The 27,994-nt window shown below is 36.1% G+C and overlaps 1 protein-coding gene across 1 annotated transcript; it reads right to left on the bottom strand.

Moving 5' to 3' along the window:
- Nucleotides 1-741: 741 nt before the first annotated feature.
- On the bottom strand, nucleotides 742-27,994 carry cratb (carnitine O-acetyltransferase b). The gene is given in 16 exon segments (XM_030147872.1): nucleotides 742-2,141; nucleotides 4,080-4,217; nucleotides 7,958-8,020; nucleotides 8,128-8,263; nucleotides 11,602-11,724; nucleotides 13,194-13,269; nucleotides 13,272-13,312; nucleotides 13,475-13,575; nucleotides 14,415-14,502; nucleotides 14,944-15,034; nucleotides 15,160-15,334; nucleotides 18,115-18,280; nucleotides 21,672-21,725; nucleotides 23,594-23,712; nucleotides 24,228-24,452; nucleotides 27,645-27,994. Coding segments are annotated over 16 exon segments (1,851 nt in total). The 5' UTR covers nucleotides 27,696-27,994; the 3' UTR covers nucleotides 742-1,937.

Genomic DNA, 27,994 nt, shown 5'->3' with positions numbered 1-27,994 from the left:
GTAGATACAGCATATACTGTTAGTATTGGATTTTTTTTTTTTTTTGGTCTATTTTGTATCATTGGAAAACGGCGCCAGTCAATTTTTCAATCCTATCTTTCCATTTCTAATCAAAAATATTCAAAATTAGACATCTTAGATTATTAACACACCACTCAGAAATGCCTTTCGTACTCAGAAATCATTTGTTGTACTTACTGTGATATCAATATTGCAACGTAAAGTGCTTTTATAATGTACAAAATCCCTAACTTGTATATTAATGCCCATCAACTTCCCCAGATGTACTAAAACACATAAAACACTATTAAATTCTTACAAAAACCATGCAATAGTGTTTAGTTTTTACTCTTTTCAGAACATAAATAGCTGAACCCAGGATGTTTTAAAGTGTGAACTCTTGAGATTATCAACAAAAATCATACATAGATTGAATTTTCTTTTGCACACAGATTGATGAGTCAGTTATAACTAAGGTGTATGTTTTCACTGTAATACTTTCTCCTCTGAAGTTATTGTTCTGCAGTAAGTTACAGTTTATGTCTCTGTTAGGAATGAGGCAAACTCAAGCTAAACTTGATAGTGGTCACCTCCGAGTGTCATTTTATGTAGTTTACAATAAACCGGACTCTATTATATGTCACTGTTTTCTCTATCAACAGACATACTTAACAAAAACCCTATGCCTCCCCTAATATTACAATCAGACACAAAACCACAGAGCAGATAACCAGGGATTTGTGATAACAGGTTTTATTACTCAGTTCTTTAGGTGGAAAGTAGCCAATGTCCCAATGAGGCCCCAGAGCAACTTCCCATTTCAACAAGCAGTAAATACATCCAAAGATTCTGCTTGGGCTGGAGTGAGACCAAAGTACCACCACCAATGAAGAGGAGTTCGCATCTCCTCTTGGGGGAAAAAAAAAAAAAAAATTCCATAATGGGTGACATCAAGTTTTTGCACACCGTTTCATTAAGCCTTAAGCTGGATGTGCCAAAAATGTAAATACATGTAGATATTTGCTCAGTTAATACACCTCTGAAGTGTCATGACGATCGACGCATCGTTTCTTAACATATGCTGGTCACACAGACATGTACAGTTGTAGAAAAAAGTTTAGTTCACCCCATACGTTTGTGATATATTGCATTAAAAATCACTCACACACTGGTCATTGAACTCTGCCAAGTATGGCTCCATTCTGCAAACCTATATGCTCCCTTCTGCACATGCTCTGTTCCATCAACCTCAAAACTGAATGTTTTAGCAAGATACTGAAACACATTCAGGTCATGACACGTTGAAACTGTCAAGAATTTAGTTACTTTTTCTTTTTAAACAAACAAAAAAAAAATCATTAGCATTTGTTTGTGTCTGCCTGATGCAGCCACACCTTTTGAAACACAAAACACATTTTTCCGACAATAATTCATGATAATATTTGAGAATGTGTTAAGTTTTAAGGGTGTCTGAAATTTTTTTCCCAAAACTGTATGTAGTAACAATGGGATAACAACCAGCTTTTGAACATTTGGTCCAGAGGAACACGTGAGATCAGTGTTTGTGTAAATCACTGTTGGACTGGCCATCTCACATGTAAAAGGAGTGTGTTCAGTTTCAACAGACAGCTTGTTTTAATTAATGCTGGAGTGTCAGGTTTGTTTTTTTACTTTCAATCACAGACAGCATTGGATGCTTTAAAATGCGCCTACTTCAGCACCCATAATGCAACTTGCTAACTCAGCTCTTATTAAAGCATTACAAAAGTATCAAAAACACCTCAGAGCTACCAGACGGACTCTGCTGTAAGCATTACAAGAGTCATGCATGCATGCAGCCCCTCAACAACACTTATACAACAACATGTTTAAGAAAATATAATTCCCTTGTAGAAGAAGAGTGGGTTTGTGTATTTGGACTGAGAGTAGGAGCAGCTCTACACAGTAGGCTCCAAAAGCTCCTGCAGCTCACACAACGTCTCCTTCAGAGTCAGCGCCAACGTCTCTGCATGCGTCTCCTCGCAGCAGTTAAAGGCAGTTATAGAGAAGTGGACGTGGTCTGCCTGGGGGTTGTAGCAAATGGCGTAGCCGTCAGGAACGAGGGGTCCAAAACACATCACACTGTCTGTGTTTGCAGGTACCTGAAGGAGAAAGACAGCAGATAAAATGAATGAAAGGTAAACGATCATGAGGACAGCGCTGACGCTCAGTCTGATGCCAGAGAATAATCTGGGTTTTGGGACAAAAATCCAAATCTGGTCAAGTCATTTGGTAACAGCAGGTGTCGAACATGGCAAAAACATGCACATAACTCAGAATCCTGCTCCCCCTGCTGTTGTAACTTTGGGGAGGTCACTAAACCCAAAATGAGGATTATGTGCATTTCTGAGCAACTAACCTAGACCGGCTGTGTCACCACCAGGTGATGCTATAGGCAACATTAGGCAAGGCAGGTTTATTTCTATAGCACATTTCATATACAAGACAATTCAAAGTGCTGTACATAAAACATTAAAAGCATTACAGCATGGTGCAGAGGATGCAATAAAAAAGTATAGGCATGAAAAAACAAAAACAGATAAATAGAAACAGACAAAACCAATAAAACAGATAAAAACTTTAAGCTTAAATGAAATGGTGCAGATCTGAACTTCTGAATAAGAACTCTATTCAAATGCAGCTGAGAACAGGTGGGTCTTTAAACTGGATTTAAACAAACTGAGTGTTTCAGCTGATCTGAGGCTTTCTGGGAGTTTGTTCCAGACATGTGGAGCATAGAAGCTGAACGCAGCTTCTCCGTGTCTGGTTCTGACTCTGGGAACTGACAAAAGACCTGATCCAGATGACCTGAGGGGTCTGGTGGGTTTATATTGGTCAGGAGGTCACTAATGTATTTTGGTCCTAAACCATTCAGAGCTTTGTAGACACATGCTACTGTAGCGTGATGACTTTTTTCTTAGACTAGACAGGAATAATTCAGACACCTCATCAGTCCACCCTCTCTGTTGTACCAGCCACATTTTCACACTTCATTGTAATCTGGGAAGGTGGAGCAAACAGCTGATCAGTCACATGTGATAAATGGTTACTACTGGAAAATTTATTGGATTTCCATTTCCATTGTACATTTACTCACATGCAAATCAGCAAAAACCACCTCAGTTGAGCAAGAAAAGGAAGTTATTATGTGACCTTCTTTCAAACCTAATCAAAGAAAAATCTAACCTAAAGTCCTAAAGTTTCTGATTTACTTTTGATTTTGGCACCAATAAACGTAGATATTAACATTTCCTCAATGAGTTTGGAGTTTCCATGTTATCCGAGTTAAATTCATCTATGGAAACAGTTTTTAAATGGATCAAGGCCAACTGTTTTATATTTAATACATTCATATTTCATTTTTACATGTTACAGTTACATGTTTAGTTGTAAACATACTGAACATAAAGTTTCTAAATTATCTAAAAATAGTAAAATAAGAGCATGTTCCTTTCAAAATGCAGTAAGAAACAGGCCTTTCCATTTGGTCATTTCATTTTATTCAAAGAAATAAAGTGATGAAATGGTGTAACGGTACAATTGTACTTCATCTTCCCTTTCCGATAGGTTTTCTTTTTCAACTGACTTTTACTCTGACTCTTAAGAATGAGGTCAAATCCTATTAAAACAGATCATGTTAAAACACATCTGAATCATCTGAACAGAAATATCAACTAGTAACGTGATTACTAAATTCTCTCTGTGAAAATGATTAAAGTTACTGAAGTATCGCATCATGCCCTTCAGTCATCTGCTGGATCATAAAACAGAAAGCCACTAAAATGTGACAGAAATGCCACAAAAACCACATGATCTCTTGACAGTAAAATCACAAGTAAACTTAAATATGCATGCAAATATAAAGCCTGAGGAGCAACTAAAGAAAAGCCAATCGGTTTACTTGCTGGAAACTCCGCTGAATGCATCATGAGACAGTAAACAGTAAACAGCTGACAGAAATCCCCTTCTTATGTGACTATAAAGTTACAGGAAACAGGAACCTGGAAATTTATTGTTGTTTGTCACACTAGAGAACTCACCTGTCCTGTGCGGAGTTTCCAGTGCGTAGCCACTCCGTACGCCGTGTCCATGAAGACCTTGGGGATGCTCAGTCCTTGCTCGATGGCTTGTAGTTTGAGTCCCAGAAGGTGGCGGTCAATGCCGTGTCCTTTAAGAGCCTGTAGACAGCAGACACTTACTGCATTTACATGAATAATATTCCACTATGAGTCAGAATTCATACAGGCCACAGATTGTGTGATATTCAACACCAGACCTTATTTCAAATGTGGTTGTCAATATTATTCCAGTGTTAGGAACATTCTTTGGACATTAAAAAGTGACCATGGAGTTAGACTTAGATTTGGATTTTTTTCTGCTTTATTAGTGTACTCAATTTATTGCTTTTATCTCTTCACACTTACTTTCATTTTGTTTTGTTGTTTTGCTCTTTCTTATTTTTGATCAAGATTTTTTTATCGAAGCTTTCTCAGTATAATGCAAGTGCAGTGATGAACATTTTTTTGCTTTTTCAAGAGTGTTTTGTATGCAACTGAGCTATTGTGATCAAGTAATTTGTCTTGTTGATCAATAAAGTTTGTCTAAGTCTAATATTAAGCCTGAAACAATGCAGTATTTTACATTTTTCAGACCTGTGTTTCATCATTGGGGGGGAGCAGGATTGAAATATGGCAATAAAGTACAAATGGACAGCTGCTGATGGAGACTCAACCTCAAGAAGCAAATTAGTACAAGTCAAAAGGAAAATGACAGATAAAAAAGTATATAAAGAAGCTATACGTAGTGCACTCTAAAAATTGCCTAAATTTCTCATAATTTTATTTATTTATTTTTTATAATAAAGAGTTCTAAAGTTACGTCTAAGACAGGGGTGTCAAACTCATTTTAGTTCAGGGGCCACATTCAGCTAAATTTGATCTGCAGTGGGCCGAACCAGTATAATAATAACAATAATATAGAAATAATGTCAACTCTAAACATTTCTCTATGTTTTAGAGCAAAAAAAGTGAATTTACATTATGAAAAGGTTTACATCTACAAACTATCCTTTCAAACAATGTGAATAAAACGAACAAACTGAAAAAATAAGTGTAATTTTAGCAATATTCTGCCTCAGTTGATCATTTACACATGTTCATTACAACTTACAGATTACAGTGGATCTACAAATACACAAAACATTTAATAACAGGTGGAATATTATTAAAATTGCACTTATTTCTCTTAAGACATTTCATACTTGTTCAGGTAATTCACTTTTTTTTTTGCAAAATTATGCTTTGTTTTAGTGTAAATACATGAAAATATTTACATTTACAAAGAGAAAAATTTGGAGTTGTCATTATTTCTACGTTATTATGATAGTATTTGACTGGAGATTGAATTGGTCTGAATGTGGAACCTGAACTAAAAGGATTGTTCATATCTTCAGTGTGATTTTTGCATTTCACAAATTCATCCAAAGGGCCGGACTGGATCCTTTGGCAGGCCGGATTTGGCCCCCGGGCCGCATGTTTGACACCTGTGGTCTAAGATGTCAGGGTATTGTACTGTAGTCATGCACTGATATGTCACTGTTGATGGATGTGACCACTAGAGGGAGTAATGAGCCACTCTGCTGGTCTCCCATGGTGATGAAAAGTAAAACCAAGGCTGAGTTGTGGATGAAAACTGGTAAGGAGCAACAGAGACAAAAAATGGACCAGTGATAAAAATATAAGTACTGTTGTTTTCACCACTGGACACAGCTCTAAATGAAAAGAGGAGTTTGATGACGAAATTACAGAATTTCCTCTACACAAGTGAGTTTGATCATGAGGCTTATGAAGGTATAAAGTTATCATTATGTAATGTTATTATCTTTGCCAAGTTTGTCATTTGTTGATCCATGGTCCAGGCTAAACTGTGACAGTTCTGACCTTGTTTGAACGATTCCAAACAGATCTTTAGTTCAGCTATTGACAACACAAACTGTACAGAAAAGAGGTGATTTATGGTTTTACTGTACTGTTTTCTGTCTAAAAATAGAGCTAAGCTAACAGAGCTAAATGCTTTAAAGGGTTTTTACTGTAGGTAGTATTTATATTCACATTGGTTAGGTATCAAGGTTATCAAAAAGGTTTCTCCTTTGAATACAAAATCATCAAAACTAGAAGCACTCGGAGAGCGCAGACCTCCGCCAAGGCAGATCAGTGCCCCGGATTTGGATGAAAATTTCAGGAAATGTTAATACTGGCACGAGGAACAAATGATTAAATTTTGGTGGTGATCAGGGGTGTGTGTGTGTGTGTGGGGGGGAGTGCAGACCTCCGCCTAGGCAGATCAGTGCCCCCACCCCCGATCACCACCAAAATTTAATCATTTGTTCCTTGTGCCAGTATCAATATTTCCTGAAATTTTGATTCAAATCAGTCCATAACTTTTTGAGTTATTTTGCACACAGACAGACAAACAGACAAACCAACGCCGACAAAAACATAACCTCCTTGGCGGAGGTAATTATTGCATCAGCTCTTTCTCATCTTTTTTGACTCTGAAAGTTTATTCTTACTAGTTTGTCGGCTCTCGTCTGACATTTTGGTTTAAGACGCCAAAATCAAACTTGACGTTACTTTAGAGCTCTTTATTCTAAACACTCTAATGATACTTCAAAGTCTTTTTAAAAAAAATTTTATAGTAGGAATGCTACATACAGCTCCTTTAAGTTAGTACCTATCACTAAGATTTACAGGTGTGGGACCATTGTTTTGTTTCTACGTATGTACAGGGCGGGGAAGCAAAATGTACAATATTTTGAGGCAGGGATTGAAAGACAGTGTATGACCAATTAGTTTATTGAAAGTCATGAGAATTTATTTGCCACAAGAAAATTGACATAATAGAAAATGTTTTTATTCTGTGTGTCCTTCTTTCTCAATAACTGCCTTCACACGCTTCCTGAAACTTGCGCAAGTGTTCCTCAAATATTCGGGTGACAACTTCTCCCATTCTTCTTTAATAGTATCTTCCAGACTTTCTGGTAATAGTTTTGCTCATAGTCATTCTCTTCTTTCCATTATAAACAGTCTTTATGGACACTCCAACTATTTTTGAAATCTCCTTTGGTGTGACGAGTGCATTCAGCAAATCACACACTCTTTGACGTTTGCTTTCCTGATTACTCATATGGGCAAAAGTTTCTGAAAAGGTATGGATAATAGTGTTAGGTATGATTATGACATCAATATATGTTTGGTTTCAAAACAATTGACGTAGTGCCTGCTGAGAAAAAACAACTAAATGTTCATTGTAAATTTTGCTTCCCCACCCTGTACATAAACATATGCGTGGCTCAGATTCCCATAAAATATCCCTAAAACCAACAGGGGAAACTGACTTGAAGGTATCTTTAACAAAGGCAGAATGAGTGGGATTTTTTTCTAGGAAAGGCGATAAAATGTCAAAGGAACAACAAACAAACTGATACCGTTCATAACGTTAAACAGAGTGTACTGGATTCCATCCATGTTGCACAAACTGGGCTGTTCAATATCTCCAAGAGCTGAGGGAATCCGATAAAGATAGTATCGTTCCATGAAGTTTTCCAAAAATATAAACAGTTTTAGTCTGTTATCCATTGTATAGTAAAAATGGTCCTCTTCTTCCTCAATTTGAATATTTTGAGCAATGAACCAAGACAATATTTTCCTTTTCTTGTAGATTTGGCTTATTTTTGTTGTCTGTAGAGCTTAGGAGCACCTAGTAATGTTTTTATATCATTATGTATTGTCAAATTGTTCAAATTTCCTTATTAGTTGTGTATCTCCTGGTGATTTGATAAAATACAAAAGAGATAAAGAATACAGTATATGTACGTAAATATTCATCATTTTAGATTTGATGGACAGTTTGTATCTACCTGGTTTGTCAGAGCTGTGTGAGCGTCTACAGCTTCTCTGAACAGCTGCAACTTCTCCTCTCTCTGCAAAAAAAAAAAAAAAAAAGACAAACACAAAATGACATAAATATTACTAGCAACTCCAGACTGACATAGATCTAAATCACCTGAAAAGCAGAGTTTCTTCTCACCGAAACGGACGGATTACTGATGGCCATTACGAACTTCAGAGTCTGGTTTGTGGGCGAGCGGATGTACTCCGTCCTCCCTCCTCGAAACATCCTCTGAGAGGCGATGTCGCAGGCGGCGCAAAGCTCATTGTGAACCCTGGAGAAAAACAAAAGGATGTGAGACTTAGTGAGTTATAGTATGATACTCAACGTACAAGGTGTAAGGTTATATAAATTGGAGGTGAGGACAATGTACTTTGAGAAATTCAATTTAAACGCTCCAGACGTGATGAAAACAAAGCTGTGTTTCATCATTTTCATCGTCCTACATTTACCATTCATAATAATAGACTGAAATTTACAATTTTAGGAAAAGAGGCATTGAGGATGGGAGAGAAATGGAAGTGAAATGAAAATTAATACAATAAATTGTCAATTCATTTAATAAAACCTGTTGTTCTTACTGTCTCTTATTAAATTAAATTGATTTTTTATAGCAAGCAGTTTTGTTATATCCACTAAAAATACCAATAAAATGGCCAACTGACCATGTCGCTTTTATCTGGACAGATAGACCAACAACTTTTCCTGTGGTGAATTCCAAATGAATTTTTCTTTTCAAATATTTATCATCAGCATTTCGTATATTTTCCGTGAAAATCAGGTATTTTCTTACATTTAATTTAATGATCATGTAGAAGTTCATAAAAGCCGAGAGTTAATTCAAAGGCTATTAAAACAAAACTGAAACAAAACTGACTTTCAGCAAAATATATCATTAACTGAATGTGAAAACAAGCGTCTCCAACCAACTGTCATTTATCAAACTACATGGGTTTTATTGATGAATCAATGTTGTAGAAGATGACAGTGTTTCTGTGTTCATGACAGAGTCTGTAAATGTCCTGAAACAGGGGTGTCAAACTCATTTTAGTTCAGGGGCCACATTCACCTCAGTATGATCTCCAGTGGACCAGACCAGTAAAATAATAACAGCGAGAAAAGTTAAATTACATTATGATAATGTTTACATCTACAACGTTTCCTTAAAAATCTGAACAACATGAACAACTTGAAATGTCTTAAGAAAAGCAAGTGTAATTTTAACAATATTCTGCATCAGTTTATCATTTACGCATGTGTGTTACAACTTACATTACAATTACAAATACACAAAACATATAGCACCAGGTATAATATTGGTAAAATTGCATTTACTTCTCTTAAGACATTTCAGGTTGTTCATATTTGTTCAGGTTATTCACATTTTTTGTAAAAGGATAGTTTGTTGATGTAAACATTTTCATGTAATTTTACTTTTTTTTTTTTACTAAAAAAAAGATAAAATCTGCAGTTGACATTATTTATAGGTTATTATGACACTATTTTGCTGACCTGACCCAACTGAGATCTAATTGGTCTATATGTGGCACTGAATTAAAATGATTTTTACACCATTGATTGTTAATATCTTCAGTGTAATTTTTACATTTCACCAATTCATCCTACGGGCCTGATTGGATCCTTTGGCAGGCCGGATTTGGCCCCCAGGCCACATGTTTGACACCTGTGTCCTAAAGGGTCCTATCTGATAATGATGAAAACCTAAGAAACTGCATTTTACCTGAATTAGTCAAAGTACTTATAGGAATAATGGTCAAACACTTATTGAACCATTTAGATTAGTAGACAGCTTTGGTTGCCAGTGAGTGATGAGGTCTTCGAGGGTTGAAAATGTTTCTATTTTTAACAAAGCATAACAAAAAAAAAAAAACAGTTTAAAATATTCTACATATATCATACGCAAACTAACATTACCTGTGTTTCCATAAAACATCAAGTGAATCTGAAGTTTTGAATCAAGAAAAAGTCAATTATGTCCTTGTCCTTAAACTGGTTCAGTGAATAATCTAAGCTGCTGTTTCACCAGCAGATGGCGCAGTAGGCTACATTACAGATAGTTGTAATTAACAGCAGAAGCAGAGAGTGAGGCAGAGGAACAGTTCATCTCTCCATGGGACCTATCAGCTGTACCAGACATGTCATCAATCAGTTAAACATTTGCTATATCAGAATTCATTAAAAAAAAGTAATTTCCACTAGCCTTCAATGATCAATTATTTATTTTTAAGGGGAAAAAAAAACACCTCAAGCGAGCAAAAAACCTTTTTTTCCCCCTGCCAAAGCTTTTTTTTTTTTTTCCACACTTTTCCATTTCTATAAATATTCATTCATTCATTCATTTTCTGAACCCGCTTTATCCTCACTAGGGTCACGGGGGTCGCTTGGAGCCTGTCCCAGCTACATAGGGGCGAAGGTGGGGTACACCCTGGACAAGTCGCCAGTTCATCGCAGTTCCATAAATATTTTTCACAGCAAAATTTCCAAATGCCTACTACATACATTTAGGGAAATGCAGCTTGTGTTAACATTTTTGTCAGTATTCCTGTCTGTGTTTCCATTCTCTACTGTAGGTAATGTAGGTCTGTCCTGATGATGGACAAACAAGTCATGAAACACCACCTGAATTACTCTGAACTGTTTGTGTAGGTTCTCATTTGCCCAGGTCATGATTCTTCTAAGTCAGGGGTGTCAAACTCATTTTAGTTCAGGGGCCACATTCAGCTAAATTTGATCTGCAGTGGGCTGAACCAGTAAAACTATAACATAATAATATATGAATAATTTCAACTCCAAACTTTTCTCTATATTTTACAGTGAAAAAAGTCAAATTAAACAATGAAAATGTTTACATCTACAAACTGTCCTGTCAAACAATGTTCATAACTTGAACAATCTGAAAGAATAAGTGGAATTTTAACAATATTCTGCCTCAGTTTATCATTTCCACATGTTCATTATAACGTACAGCTCACACTGGATCTACAAATACACAAAACATTTAGTATCAGGCAGAATATTGTTAAAATTGCACAAATTTTTCTTAAGACATTTCAGGTGGTTTATATTTGCTCAGATTATTCACATTTTTTATGAAATTATACTTTGTTTCAGTGTAAATACATAAAAATATTTACATTTACAAAGAGAAAAATGTGGAGTTGTGAGTATTTATAGATTATTATGATAGTATTTTACTGGTCTGACCCACTGGAGATTGAATTGGTCTGAATGTGGAACCTGAACTAAAATGATTGTTAATTTCTTAATATCTATTTTTGCATTTCACAAATTCATCCCAAGGGCCGGACTGGACCCTTTGGTGGGCCGGATTTGGCCCCCGGGCCTCATGTTTGACACCTGTGTTCTAGGTAATTCTTCTGGGGTCAACTGGACTTCTTGGATGAGAGACAAACCATTTTCAGAAGAGCTAAACCAGTCCAGTTGAACCGAGTAGAACTACCAAGAAGAATCTGAACTATCGCTTTAATTTATATCGTGTGCTGAAAAAGTACACAGATTATATAATTCTCTGTGCAGTTCCACCCATGTAGAAGTATCTCTGAACATTAAAATCTGGTTTTTGGTTCTGACCTGTAGTATGCCAGCTGTAACGCCACCTGGATGAAGGAGTTGGGACTCATCTTGTGCTTCTTGGGCAGCTCTTTGCCAAACTTCTTGAAGTTGAACACGTTGACATCGAGGTCATTGATCAGTCTGCAGGAATTTCAACATGATACAATTAAACTTAAAATTAATCTACTAACTTTTACAGAACTTTAAGACTATCTCACAAATAATCTGATTCTTAGCATTGTAACTTTGTGCCGTAATGTGACCCAGATACTGAATATTTAATAAGAGGTGATCATATATGTAGAGTTTGTCACATCTGTCATGACTCAAGTCTGTGAGATATGACAGAAACACCAACAGAGGGTATGCACATACGTCACTTCCCCCCTGGGCCACGCCCCTCTAAGTCAGACTGAGTGGCAAAAACCAACCTGCTCAACATGACGGAGTATAGCAGTAAACACAGCCAGACCAGGAAAATGTGAAATATGAAATTAAATGAAGGACAATTGGACTGGACATGGATCTGTACGAGCTACCAAAGAACAAGTGGTCCACGAATATTTACATGTGACAGTATCCTGACATCCAGGGTGTAGGGGATCATCGCTATTTTGACACGAAACAAATATACATGGTTTCATCATTACTGACAACCAGGGTCCAAAACTAGGGCCCAGAACCAGCTGATCCAAAGTGCATTTACAGTAGACTGTGGACTGACCCCAGTGAATATATGCATGATCTACTGGGACTGAGGAGATTTACTGAGTCTAGTTCAGATCAAGTACTTTATACAACACACATACTACTGCTGTGGACCAGCAGGGGACGACTTTATTCTTGTAATATTATGGCTTTATTGTCGGAATATGACGACTTTAATCTCATAAACGAATGACATTTTTGTTCAATTATGAGGTTTTTTTATAACTACGACTTTATTCTCATAACATTGTGATTCTTTTTGTATTCGACTTTATCATTAATTTACGGGTTTTATATCGATATTTTATGACTTTATACTCATAGTGACAAGTGTTTTTATTTTCTCATGTGACCCTAATACTTCGTCGTAGCTTTATTCTCCAGTTCCCCCATATTTGAAAAACTAGGTTAGCCTCAGTTTCAGTTAGTTTACTAATCATGTAGGAGCACAAGGTTCAGAATCACAAAATGAAGATAAAACCATGAAAGATCTGATAAGAAGTAACGTTAGTCATTTAAGGTCTGACTTTACCCAAAATACAGCATAAATTAATGTTAGCTGACACCAAACAGGATCCACAGATCTAGGTTTGGTTTCCTGGATTTGTGGATCCATCTCCTTCTCTTTTCTTTGTCTTTCGGTGTCTGTAAAACGACAGCTCCGACTGCTTTTCAAACCTGTTCATACAATCAATCGCACAACAGCTCTTCCCCATTTTTTATTCAATATTGTTCTTCAGTTTAGTTCTTGAAGCCAACGCTGTCACTCATCTCCCTCTTTCTGCCACTCAGTGGGCGGAACCGCTGTGTCTTCTGCTAGCAGTGACGTCACGTGCATACCCTCTACATGCAGCACATTTTATGACACGTAAGCTAAATGTGTGAGGGAGTTGAGATCTTACATGTCCAGGTTCTGCTTGGCGAGTTCGATATCCCTCTTGATCTCTTTGTCAATGTAAAAGTAAAGTTTCTTGGGCATGGCAGTGGGACCAGAGGGGCTCTCTTTGGATCTGGTTTCGTACTGCAAGAAAAAAAAAAAAAAAAAAAAAAGCGCATGAAGTAAATATAAAATAACCTTCGTGTGACAGCTGCTTTTCCCCACCCCTGTCTGTGCTTCCGTATTTAATAATAAACACATGGTGGTCTAATAACAGAGGTGTGTAAGATATTTTACTCATCTCACCAGTACTCCTGAATATGATGCAGCAGCGTCGCTATGGGTGGACCCTCAGCTGTGGCCTGTTCATACAGGAGACCCCACGAACCATCCTCCCCCACCACAAACTAGACGACAAAAACAAAATCATACTTCGAGCTCTACCTCCTTTATACCTGCAACAGCATGCAGTATTTTCGCTGGTTAGTACGAAAGCCCTTTGAGTTCTGAACTTGTGGTTTGTCAAAACAAGTGCCTGATGAATAAAAACTGGTATTTTTCCAATAATTTTTTTTACTTTTTTGAAAAATAAATAAATGAATGCATGCCATAAATATGACTACTCTTTACATTTTCAGATATTCTTTTAGATGTTATTACTATGACATTTTATTCTTTATTTTGCACCTTATACAACTGATTGCTGAAATAAGCACTCAGATCATATATATGTTCATTTTAATGCTGTAAAAACACCAATGCTAAAGGTGATCTAAGATTTTTACACAGATCTGTATATTATATTACTGATGAAGCCTCAGTGCCCAGCAAGTTACAGCTGGAGGTGGACATAACTTAAACTATATTATAACCAATTTTATGAATAGAGACAAAAATAAACACAATTAATGTGAGTGGAAAGAAGGAAAACAAAGTTCTGATAGAAATGTGAAATGAAAGCACTGGTTTAATATTTTACAATGTCTTAAATTTGTCTTTTGTGTAAAATCTCCCATAAATTTAGTGGAGTAAAAAGAATATTATATTATACATCTGAGATGTAGCATAAACAAAAGTATAATTACCTCAGATTTGCACAAAAATACAATACCTGAGAACTGAATATACAGCATATTAAGTTACTTTCCACCACTGCTGTTCTGTATAAACTACTGCACGCCTCATAAACCATCCAATCTGACAAAGCATTCCTTCTTATATGTTCATAAATATTTGTGCTGCTTACCTGCAGTGTTTTGTCGAACCAGCGGTTGCCGCTGTTGGAGAACGTCCCACCGCCGTGAAGCACCTGAGCTGCTTTACGACTGGCATACCTGTCAATCAAAACATAGGGGAATAAATAGGAGACAAAAGGTTAATAATTAAGAAAGAAAAACATATTTATGTCGCAAAAAACTCAATATAAAACTAAAATGAAATTAAGTTCAAGGATATAACGAGGATTAACAGCTAAAAAAAATAAATAATAAGTAAAAAACACACATACATAAATCAGACTACTACTATAATATTAAGACTAAATCTGAATTGTCACCTTGTTTAGATTTAATGCTTGTAACACAGCATTAGAACAGTTTGTGAAGTGTTTTATCAGAGGAAGTGAACACTACATTGTTGCTTCAGACCAAATGTCAACAGGCAGCACAATGATATCTGAGCACACAGAGGATTACTCAACATCTGCACACAGGGAAATACTTGAGTCTGAATTATGTGACACGAGGATAAAAGAAAATTAAAGAGTGTGTTCATACTTCTCATCTGAAATCCTCATGACCGGAGAATCCAGACACAAGGAGAAAAGTCCCGTCTCGATGGCCCGGACAGACTCCTTATTTATTTTGTCTTAGTCACAAAGAGAAACAGAACAAAAATATGTAAGTTTTACTCATCGCACATGTGTAATACTTCACTTTTATATTTTCAGATCCTGTTTCCTGTGATAAATCCGCATGTTCTTTGTGTTTTACCTCTGAGCAGGCGGTTGTAGGCCTCTCCCCAGGTGTGGCGATGCTCACTGGTCAGGATCCCCATGGGTTCTTTGTCCGTCTTCCATGACTGAGACCTGATCCTCAGCAGCTGACCGTGGATCTGACTCTCAGTCATCCGTGAGCCGTCGCTATTGTAAACCTCCAGCTGGAAGAACTATGAATGGAAGGAAAAAACATGACATTACATCCTCTACAAACAGGCTATTATTGACAATGTTGGCTCAAGGAGGAGTCCAGATTTTTTGTGATATCAGTTTATTTTATTGACACACTTCAGTTACTAGTGTAAGAAGTTGTTCAAAGAGAAGTAATGACACATTTTCAGAAGTGGTGCTTACATTCTCCCATTTCTCACATGTTGTTATCCGATATACAAAGAGTATTGTGTTTGCCAAAACCTCTAATCTCACAAAACGACCTGTTGCCAAAGCAGCTAGACCATGTGACTTCTGTTTACAAAGCTTTTAATTGGACGAAGTCTTGACAAACCAAACAGGCAGCAAAGACTTTAGGGCCCTGCTCCAAGAAGCAGGTTTAGCAAACTCTGAAGTCTGAAATTTGAGTTTTCTTTTCCAGAACAGCTAATCAGAGTGAGTTCACTCAACTCAGAGTGTATTAACTTCTGTATGAGTCCAACATGTGCATGGGGAATGAAAAAAGGCATTATTAATGTAGCCAAGAGATGATGATTCACCACTGGGTCAAACAAAGGCACGGCATTCTATCTGTCTGTTTTTAAATCCCTTCTTAAACCCATCTTTTCTCCCTGGCTGTATTATTTTTTTCTTATTCTATTGTTTAATTCAGTACTGGTTTATTGTTATTGTTTTTAAATTGTACAGCTTTTTATGTCTTTTTAATCTATTCTTGTATTCTGTTCTTTTATTTTGGATTTTATTTATTCTCCAGTACAACACTTTAGTCCACTGTGGATGTTTTTAAAGTGCTTTACAAATAAAGTTGGATTGGAACCAAAAAAAGAGCACAATGTACAACTACCTCATCGTGGCTCCTCAACAACACTTTATGTCCAAAATGGAATAGGAAGAAGCAGAGCTTATGTTGTACTACCCCAATTTTACATGACTAATATAGACAGTACCTAAAAAAGGATTTATGATTTATGATAATTATTTATAATACTTTATTACTTTTAGGGATGTAACGATATGGAAATTTCATATCATGGTTATTGTGACCAAAATTATCACGGTTATCGTTATTATCACAGTATTGTTGAAATTGGGCTCAAAATGTTCAAAAAGTACTAATACACACGCTGAAATAATTTAACCAAGTTGTATTTTGAAACAAACAAACAAATAAAATAATTGGCACAAAGTACCTTCTGTTGTACATTAAAATATTAACCCTTAGTGGTCTGAGCCTATTTTGGCCGTTTGTGAGTACTTTTTTTTTTCCTTTATATACACAAATGTTTACTATACCCATGTTTGGTATCTTTTTTTCAGCACAACTTCATCTATATCATCTGCCTATTATTTTTTCACTTTAACCTACTATATCAACATAAAAGGACAAAAAACACACAAAAAATATAAAATCCCATTTGAAAAATGTATATACTTTATTGCATAATTAACACAAAGATGCTAAATGAACCTTTTCAAAGACTTTAAAAGTGAATATTGGTTCCAAATACTAGGCATATAAAATTAAAATTGTAATAAATTAAAATTATACTTAAATATTTGACATAAAAGCAGATCTTTACATAGGTGTTTTTTCCCCTAAAAGTGTGGTAATCAAACACGGTTATCATGATAATTAATATTTACACGGAAATACTAACCATCTGCAATTTTACTGCAGTTTATCGTTATACCAGTTACCGTTACATCCCTAATTACTTTATAATGTCAGCAAATTGGTCAAAGCTTACACACTCTGAACACAACAGTATTCACTGTTTTCTATCACTGTGAATCAAGCGGCAAAGTGTCAATTAGGAAATCAGCATCTGCTTCTACGCACAAAAACAACCATCGCTCTTCAATTTCAGTGAAGCTGAAAAGAGGACGAGAAAAACAGTCCTCCCTTTTACATTCTGATAAATGTGGGTCGTGGATGTATCTGCATATTCACTGTCATATTGGGTATGAATGGGTAACGGAGCAGCCAATCACAGAGCTCTGTTTAGACAGTGGCAAGGAGGAGAAAGAAACTCAGAGTTTGTTGTAGAACACCTGTCAGCGACCAAGTCCAGAGTCCTTTACTGCAGGAACTGATGTCACTCTGCGGAAGTGATTGTTTTTATGTTTGGTCTATGGAAATAAATCTGTCTCATCAGATTTTGAATTTTAAATGCCACTGAATTTCTAGCACTGAATTTTTTTGCACTGAAATTAAGTATCTGAATTTTTTGTCTCTTAATTTAACTATGTTCATAAACTTAGAATAAAAAAAACTTCAGATGCAAAAAATTCAAAGGCAAATAATTCAGAGGCAAAAAATTCAGACACGAAAAATTCAAATCACACATCCGGGACACCAAGGATGAGGAATCGATTCTATCTCAAGTCGAACCGACAGCCAGCCGAGTTATGTTAGGTTGGTCATGTGACACTGATGCAGGAAGACGGTCAGTGCGGATGTGTGATCTGAATTTTTTGCATCTGAATTTTTTGCTTTTGAATATTTTGCATCTGAATTTTTTGCTTTTGAATTTTTTGCATCTGAATTTTTTGCTTTTGAATTTTTTGCATCTGAAGTTTTTTTATTCTAAATTTATGAACATAGTTAAATTAAGAGACAAAAAAATTCAGATACTTAATTTCAGCGCAAAAAAATTCAGTGCTACAAATTCAGTGGCTTTTATAATTCAAAATCTGATGAGACAGACTTACTTCCATTGTGGTCGACTTTGGTTATGTAGAAATAAGAAACACTGCGCAGCGTCCTCCGCTGTCTCACCTGGTAGTTCCTGACAACGGTGATGTGGGTGGGCGAGCGCCGAGTGCGGCCGTGGTTGGCGATGTAATCATGTTTGGGACCCGGGATCCTGCAGGACGAGAAAAGGAGCGGGTAGAGGTCCATGCACAGAGGCTTCCCCCGCATGAACTCGACTGGAAGCTGACCGCTGATGGAGAAGGAGATGAGAGGGTCACCATGTCAGACAGAGCATGGGATAAAAATAAACATCAAGTAAAAACACACAAACTAATCTACAGGGTTCCTACAGGTTTCTACAAGTTAAATTTAAGACTAGTGCTGGGCAGCGATTAAAATTATTTAATCGCAATTAATCGCATGGATTTCTGCAATTAATCGTGATTAATATTGGGGGGGGGGGCATCAACAGCGTGTATTGCCTTTAAGTGATATTTCAGACTTGAAGTACTCCGGTGATAAAAATAATTCCACGTTGCAGTGCTGATAAACAACTGTATCCTTCTCACCCCCACCAACTGAAGACATTTAAAATGAAAATGTCCGTGGAAAAGACCGGTACTTTTCACCATGTTTATGTCCACACCAGTTTATTTCCGCCTGTGAGTGATTGACAGGAGTCTTAAGTCCACTAATAAGTACTAATACTAATAAGCCCAATAATATGGGATGTTCAGTTGTTAAAAGTAAACAAAGGGGGACCTCTAGTGGTCAGAATAAGTTGCACTAACATATGTTTTGTCCTTTTGGTGTTACCGTAGTCAGTTCGGACATAAGAAGGAACTAACAGACATGTTTCTTTCACTCTGTTTGTATGGCCTGAAAAACATTTGCCTGTGAGTATTTTATGTTCAGTTGTTGTCAGAATGAATAGTGTGAAATATCTCTGATGTGAACCTTTGTTGCTGGATAAAAAGACGTTGTAAATCTTAAATTAATCTGTAAATGCTAATCGTTAGCGTGTCTATGGATTTTCCCATTCAAGTTAGCATCGAACTAACGATCTTTTTCCCCATTCATTTAAATGTATAATGCCATGTAAATGTACTAAGGCAGTGAACAGAACTCAGACATATTTTGTATGTATGTTGCAGTTTTACAGTGAGTCTACAGTAAAAGATTTGGAGAGAAGTTTTCGGCTTCCGGCTTTTCTTGGTAAACCTGTTGTCTATCTGCCGAGCTAATCGCTACACGCACACAAGCAGAGGCAGAAGAATAGGAGTTAGAATAAAAAGGCATTAACGTGAGATTTAAAAAATTGTCGGCGTTATTTAATGAATGCATTAACGCGGTAATAACACGTTAACTTGCCCAGCCCTATTTAAGACTTTTAAACGGGTGATAGTTAGCTTTTTTATAAAACATTTCCCTGTGGTCTACATAAACTGTAAATGCTCTACTTGGGTCTGAATTCTTCATTAATTCAACTCCACAGGTCCATCTTCAACCCTATTTCTGAGTAATGACACCAGAAAGGTCATTTTGAGCGCTGGCCCTTTAAATGCAAATGAACCACTTCAGGCCCCACCCCCTCCAGGTTGTTGACTGTGCTGCTCTGTCCTGTTCAACCAACAACTGAACACTTTAGGTAATCGGCTCAAAGTTTGGACATATTTTCAGTTTTTACTACAACCGCTGCTGCTGACAAACAATTAAGTCGTACTCGGAGAAATGTTCGTCAGAAGTCTTGACCTTATATGTGCAAATGTCGTGACATAACTATTTATAGACGTAACAAATTAAGAAGGAATTAAAACAGGTTGTAGAAATCCACTCGATTTTTTGCCAAAATGAATATAAAGATAGCTTTGCAGCACCTGAAGGGTTCAAATTCAAACTTGATGAACTATTAGGGTCCAAATACACAAATAAATGAACCAAAGACTAATAAAAGTTTTTAAGACTACTTAGAACAGATTTTAATGCTAATTTCACAGCCATACTGGCAAAAATCTGTGACTCCCAGAATTTAGAAAAACGCTTTTATTTACTCCAATGCTTTGATTCACACTGTTCCGAGTCATTTCCCACTGGGGGTTACAAAGTTAGCAATACTTAGTACCGATTTTCAAAATAAAGGGTTGAAATCGGGTTGGAACGGGTGGAACTGAATCAACTATTGTTACTTTCTTTGCAGCTTGGGCACATTTAAACACAATACAGCGAACAATTTTATGTCAACATAACTTAACCTACCATATCAAATTTAAAATCTTTTCAAGATTTTTTTAAGGTATTAAATGCAGATTTGTAAATTCAAGAACTTTAAGACTTTTTAATGCCCTGCAGGAACCCTGAATCTAGTTTGGAAATGCTAATTAAAAAGGAGGCAGTCATATTAACATGCACTTTAACTTATAGGTGAATCAGGTTTTGTTTTATTGTTTTTCAGTGTAATAAAGATAATTTACTTGCTAATGTTTTCAGTTTCCAGAACCTGACTAACAAAACTATCATGAACTCAAACCATCTGCTGCTTTAAGTCCTTAGAACGAAAACTGTGATATGTTTAGAAAAGAGGTCAGGACAGAAACACTTGCGCAGATTCAGTTACAGGTGGCATCAGCAAATAAATTTAGACTGAGATTAACTTCGTATAGTAAAGAAATGTGGAATGAAGCCAGATGAGCTAAAGGTGACGGAACAAAAATAGACACAAGTGTAAGTGGCTGAAACGTAAACAGCAGCAGATTCATTTCATGTCAGTCTATAGATTATTTTTAATTCATGGTTGGTGGTAATGACAATATGCATTCATTAAAATCTAATGAGTTGTGGTTTAAAATAAATTAATTCTTCAGTGTTTGGTTAAGATAAATTATTTAAGCCTAAAAAGAACAGGAGCTATTTTTGCAGTCTAAATTTCTTGTACTTCTAACTTTCTCTTTCAGTCTTTATCAGGTGTCAAACATGTTGTGATTTAGGAGAACGTGATGTTTCATTTGGTTGATTTTACATGTGCTTCTTGTGAGAATTAATGTTTTTTTAAACTGCCAAATACATTTATATTAAATAAATGTATATACAAAGCTGTACTTAGATGTTTTCTGTATGATGGTTTTTTTTTTTGTTTTTATTGGGTTAAATCTGGGACCTCAGGTACCAAATTTCGTACCATCTTGTGTAAATGTGTGCTGGTATGACAATGAAGTTTCTTGAATCCTTATACTGCCACTACATCTAACCTTTTAAGTGATTTATTATATTAGAACTCTGCATTTCTCAGTAAAAGCAGATATTTTAGTAGATTTAAGTCACTGACCATATAGATGTTCATAAGAGTTCATAGTACATTCAGAAGTTACTAAATCAAAACAGAAAACTGAAGCTTAAGTTACTTTTTTAACAAAATATATCATTAACTAAACAGAAAAAACAGGTATCTACAATGTTCACTTTGGAGATTTTGAACATCCAAGAAACATGTTAAAAAAAAACTGAATTTTACCTGAATTATTCACAGGTATTGATAAATTTAATGGTTACACATTGATGGTGAAACATATAAAAAGGCCACACGTTTGCAAAAAAACACAATGAATCATCATTATTTGTAAGTGGTCCTGCTCTTTAATACTCACGTGTTGATTTTGGCTTTGAAATCCAGAACTGCTGCAATCAACTTGGATGCAAACCTGAGTGGAAATAACAAACCTGTCATTATGTCATAAAATAGAGACCTTTGGACGATGTAGATGATTTATATTAAGAAAAATCAAGAGGAGTAATCAAATAAAGTCTAACTGAAATTGAAAATGGTTTTAAATGTCAAACAAGCTCCTCTAGTGACCATTTCTTCTGCCTGTTGTTGGTTAAACAAAAGTTCTGACCATTAATAGTTGATTTGTGTCAGACAAATGCAGTTATTAAAAAAAAGTACCTCCTTGAAGAATAAATCAAGTAAGTAGTGTTAAGTGTGGTGGCCCAGAGGTGCAACAGCCCAAAAAATTATCCATATAAGAAAAAAAAAACAGCCCAAAAAATTATCCATGTAAGAAAAAAAAACAGCCCAAAAAATTATCCATATAAGAAAAAAAAAACAGCCCAAAAAATTATCCATAAAAGAAAAAAATAACAGCCCAAAAAATTATCCATGTAAGAAAAAAAAAAAAAAAAACAGCCCAAAAAATTATCCATATAAGAAAAAAAAAAAGAGAACAGCCCCAAAAAATTATCCACTATAAGAAAAAAAACAGAACATCCCAAATAATTATCCATATAAGAAAAAAAAACAGAACAGCCCAAAAAATTATCCACTATAAGAAAAAAAACAGAACATCCCAAATAATTATCCATATAAGAAAAAAAAAACAGAACAGCCCAAAAAATTATCCACTATAAGAAAAAACAAGACAAAACACATCATCCACCTTTTCAATTAAGGGGGCACTGTTTACCCGAAAGGTCTCTTGCTTTAAAATTAAGGCCACCACAAAAAATAAAAGCATAGGCTGAAAATTTTTAAGGCCTTCAGCTAATGTGGCTAATGCTAACGAAGTAACCCACCGGAAGTGGAGGTTGGTGCGCTAAAAATATAGTTATTGTAAAAATATGTAGTGGATATTTTTTTGGGCTGGTCGATAATTTTTTGGCTGCTGTCTTTTTTTTCTTATAGTGGAAAATTTTTTGGGCTGGTGTCTTTTTTTCTTATAGTGGATAATTTTTTGGGCTGTTCTCTTTTTTCCTTATAGTGGATAATTTTTTGGGCTGTTCTCTTTTTTCCTTATAGTGGATAATTTTTTGGGCTGTTCTCTTTTTTTTTTTTTTTTTTCTTACAATGGATAATTTTTTGGGCTGTTGCACACCTGGGCCACCATAGGTAAGTGTCCATTATACAAATATATGAAACACAACATTTCAACTCAACATCTTTAAAATCATTCCTTTAGTTAAATAAACCTTTTATTTCAGACTAGTTGACACATTTTCTCTAGAGGACAAATCGAATCATCTAAGCATTATTATGGTCTATGTAAAAAACATAAATTCCCTAATCACTGTTTTTAGGTTTAATTTAACATACTGTCACTACTTTCTCTGATTTGGGGTTGAATTTAATAAATGTATGATGACAATGTGAAAGATTCATTTTAGTACTACAACTGGTCAAACTCTTGTTAAATGATAAATTTCTTAATTGCCTTTTTTTGCTACTTCATTGTTCAATACTGTTCGAATACAGCTTTTATACAGAGGGTTTTTAACAGCAGCAGCTCAGACACTTGTAGGAAATATTTGCATTAACTTTCAAGGCTTCATTTACTTCCACTGCTGCTGAAAAACACCATAATTAATACAATTAACAGACAAATCTATATAACCCTTCAACCCTCCAAGTGTATATCAGTGCTTTACAGAGTGGACGTGCCTTTTAACCAGTTGTATACACACATATGAAGTGGTTTCATAGGTTTCTTTCCCCTCTCAGTGATATGAGACCGTCTGTAAGTGTCCTCTGTGTTGTGTCTTTGTCCGTCTGTTGTGTTGACGTGTCCTTACTCACATCAGTTGTCCTCTCCAGTCGTTGAAGTCTCTCCTCGGCAGAGAAATGGCCGGGTTCGAGTGGACGGGGAGAGGCTGGCGGCTCTCCAAGTACGCCCACTGCACCCACCAGTCGGAGATCTGAAAGGACGGCACAACAACAAAAATATTAACTTATAAATAGAAATATTAAAAAAACAAATCCAAGGAAAAGAACATGAAGAAATCATGTCTAATGGGAGGTTTATTAAGAGAAAAGGAAACAGGGCTACATAAATTAGCATCACTTGGTCGGTGCTCTAAGATGTAACCATGTTTATTTGTGTTTTAGAACAGTTGACAGGGTGAAAAAATCAGAAAATGACTGTCAGAGGCATTTTCCTTTCTGTAAAAGAAGGTTTTCTGTCACCTCAGATTTGTTCCTGGAGGATTGGTTGGGTTTCATCTCTGTATGGTCTTGTGAAGTGAGATGATCATTTATTATTATTTATTATTACTGGCACTATGTAAAACAGAATTGAAATATTTATTTGTTTATATCCTGCTACTTTTTATTATATTTATTATACTTGAATGGAGTGACTGTAACACCCAATAATTTTCCACTGGGATTAATAAAGTATTCTGATTCTGACTTCCACACTGATGACACAGACCCAGTTCCTGGTGTGTCCGGCTCTTTTCACCAGCTCCTCCTGCAGCTGTGAACCCAGACCGCCGGGCCGGCCGAACTCCTGGACCATCCTGCGGGTGTGGTTGATCTCCTCGGGGGGCAACAGGGGCTCCAGAGCCCTGAGGTAACCCTGCAGGGTCTGGGCCAGGGGGGGCACCGGCTGGGGGGGCGCAGAGGAGAAGAAGCACAGCTCCTGCCTCATGGAAACCTGGAGGGAAACGAGAGAAAAACTACAAACTTCAACCATTTGAAGAACTTGGACTTTGCTAGATTATGTACTTTTTAATGCACATGTATTCTTATTCTGAATATTGTAGTTACTTTTAAGATGGTATTTTTTTTTACCTCTGTGAGACAGATCTGAATTCTTTTGTTTCTAAATTTGAAAAAAAACATCAGGAAGGTTTGTTTGTTTAATATTAGTAGAAGTATAATGTGGCTCTGGTTTCCTCCATAGGAGAATATTGTCTACATGACAAAATAATAAAATCAATCAGTCACTCAATCCAGTTAGAACTGTGCAACATGGTCGAGCAATTATATCTACATTTTTTTCAATATTATAGACAACTTATGATTTTAATCGGTTAATTTGTGGCTACATTATCTAAAGACAACAGATCAAAAAAACACTGGAAAAAGCGGCAGATGTCTTTGTTTACATAGGTCAGTACTTTGTTTTGTTCATATCTATTGTATCTGTTGTCTGGTATATGATTTTTGGTGTCTTTTAAGCCAATGTAAGGGCTGGATGTGTTCTTTATGCAAAACACAATAATAAAATCATTCATTCATTCATATCAAAAATGTTCCTTCTTTAGTAAAACTATGCCATATGTCTGGAGAAACACAAATAATATATTACAAAATGCAAAACGGTTGCATTTTTTCTTCTTGTTGCATTATAAAGCTCTGCAGGGGACTAATCTTAAATTTAGTGATTTAGGCATTTTTCATGATTTTCAGGAAGAAAACCCTTTACTAATTGGATTAATTCAATATACTGTATTTCACAGCCTTAAATCAAGCACACATCTCCAAACCTATACTTGCACAATTATTACAAATAATTGTAATCTACAGTATATTTCACATTTTTATCATTTTCATCTATCCACCTCTGTAATCAACAGGTTTTTCATGGCTTTCATATTATTTTATCTGTGTATTAAAATCCACTGAGTCACTGTGATGTGTCACACATGTGAGAACAAAAAGTACAAGAATAATGTTTTGTGTGATTAATCGGTTTGACTGACTAATAACCCACCACAGGATATTGCATCAGCAGAGGTTTCCTTGAATGGCGACAGATACAGGATTAGAGGATTCTCCAATGGAATTACTGGCTTTGAGAGACAATAAGAGCTGAAAAAAATAAATCACACCTGGAAGCATTTAAAAGTCTTCTGATCAGGTTTGTGGATTCTTCACTCTGAGTTTGGTGTTCAATGATCCTGATTTATTTATTGATTGATTTATTAATATAAGTGCCAATTACTTAAATATAGATGTTCAATTCAGCAGGTTTCTAGTTTTTAATAAAGTCAAAATAGTACATTTCTCAGTGGAAACTCTTATTATTGCTCATTGTTCTTTACTTCCTATATGAGTCGAGCTAAAACAATCATCCTTCTTAAAATAGTGGCAAAGATACTTTTCTGAGCATGAAAAGTCGACTTTCTGTAGATGTAGAACGCTACAACCCTGTAAATATATGATGATCTTATAGATTTTGACGTGCTGCTGTAAAAGAAAATACACATCAGTATGTAAAAAAAAAAGTTAAAATGAGCTCAACATTAAATATGAAAAGCAGTAAAATGAACATAAATGCAACATATTTATGGTAAAACAAACAGGAACTATTCATCTTTTCATACTTTAACCCTCATCCTACCAGCTGGGGTCCAACTGGACCCCAGGACATGATTTTTATATGTCTCTGCTGTATCATTCATTGAATGATCACTTTGTGCTAGGAGTTTGTCTGTCTGTATGTCCATGTTCGATTGCTTATATTAGTTCCAAAAACAATCTGACATAATGGATACTGTATTCAACTTGTTGTTTCAGTAAGTGATGGTGATAGAAATAGAAGAGCAGGGTCCACTGCTGCACAAGCCCTTAGGTCTACTTTAGAGGCAGAGGACAGCTCTGAGGCTGAAGGTTCCCACACATCCGACTGTTAAAAATCAGGGTGATTTGATCCTTTGTATCACCCTCATTCTTACACAATTAGTTACTGTAACGGTGTTTTCCAATACAAACTGTTTTCATACATAATAAAAACATTCCAAAATGAAATGATGTTTCCTGTCTGTTACTAAGATGTGATATCACCATATATCACAGTGGGGTCCACATGGACCCCGGCTGGTAGGATTAGGATACGAAATATGTTGGTAGGATGAAAGTTAAGCACATTTTGCTGATAATAATGACCTACAGTGCAGAACTTTAGGAATTTGTTCATTTAATTTAGAATTAATGCAGTATTTTCTTTCATCTCTGTGCATGATTCACGGAATTGCTGCAGAAAGAAAAATGTATTTGCACTTCATGCACTGAAAGCATAATTAACCCTTTCATGCATGAATTGTGAGAACCTTAGTCAAGACTTTTTTCTTCAGTGTTTTTATTCCTCCTTAGGCATGAAAAAACAATGCGATCGAGTTTTTTTTTTTTTTTTTTCTATGGCGTTACAAAAATATCCATGCATTTAATTTTTGAAGTAAAGAAACATGTTTAAAACCCAATATCATAAAGTAATATGAAAACAATGAAATAAAAACATTTTTAATGCTGCTAATCTGGTGTCTTCTCACATTTTAACATATTCTAATGCTAGATATTACTCACTTCATGGAGATAATATGCAAAAAAAAAACCTTCTTGTCTAACAAATAACAACTGATTTACACTTAAACATGTTAGTGCAGATCAGGTTTATCAAGAACATAAAGTCACAGTAATGGTCTGAATGTTAGTGTATTATTAGGGGATGGTGCAAAAGTGTTCACTGTGTTGGCTGATATGGAACTAAAACATCAAAACCAATGAATATACAAGAGAACAGCTGGAGAAGAACTGTCCACTGGAGTGACCAGTATGCATGAAAGGGTTAAAGTGCATTTAAAGTCTTGTGTTTTTGCAGGATATTCTTAATGTCAGCAGAGTGCAGTGAGGAGTGTTTGTCAAAATGCCAGAAAAACAAAAAGAAAACAGCAGGGCATGTCTAGGGCGTATCATAATAGGAAGTATGAAAGATAGGATTGTAGGAGGGAGCAGGAGCAGCTGCTTTGTGTTCTTCTCACCCCAGTGGTGTTAAGGTGCATGTGTTTGGACCTGTGTGTGTGTGTGTGTGTGTGCAGAGTGAACCCCACAGACCCACACTCACCCTGGACAGCCAGCTCCTGGAGGCTCCTGGGTGGATTATCCGACCAATCATCTTCCACTAAATCACTAACCCACTCTGAGCTGCATGTGGCAAAACACGCCACGAAACACGACTTTGTTCAGACTCGCTGCGCACACACACACATACACGCACACACTACTTCCACACGGTCAGAGTTTCAGCGGGAAACCGAGCCGAGCCGAGCCGTGCTCATCTCCCCACTCGGCGGATCCTGGACTGAAAACACCCGAGCATGAGGCGGAGGAAAACACCCTGCGAGTTCTGCTTCCCACACTACGAACATGCCAAGTCCCACGTCCTGAACTGCACAGCACTGAGGGGGAGGAGTC

Source organism: Sphaeramia orbicularis, chromosome 11, assembly GCF_902148855.1.
Source record: "Sphaeramia orbicularis chromosome 11, fSphaOr1.1, whole genome shotgun sequence".
In the NCBI taxonomy this organism is placed as follows: domain Eukaryota; kingdom Metazoa; phylum Chordata; class Actinopteri; order Kurtiformes; family Apogonidae; genus Sphaeramia; species Sphaeramia orbicularis.
This window is presented reverse-complemented; position numbering and strand designations above follow the sequence as displayed.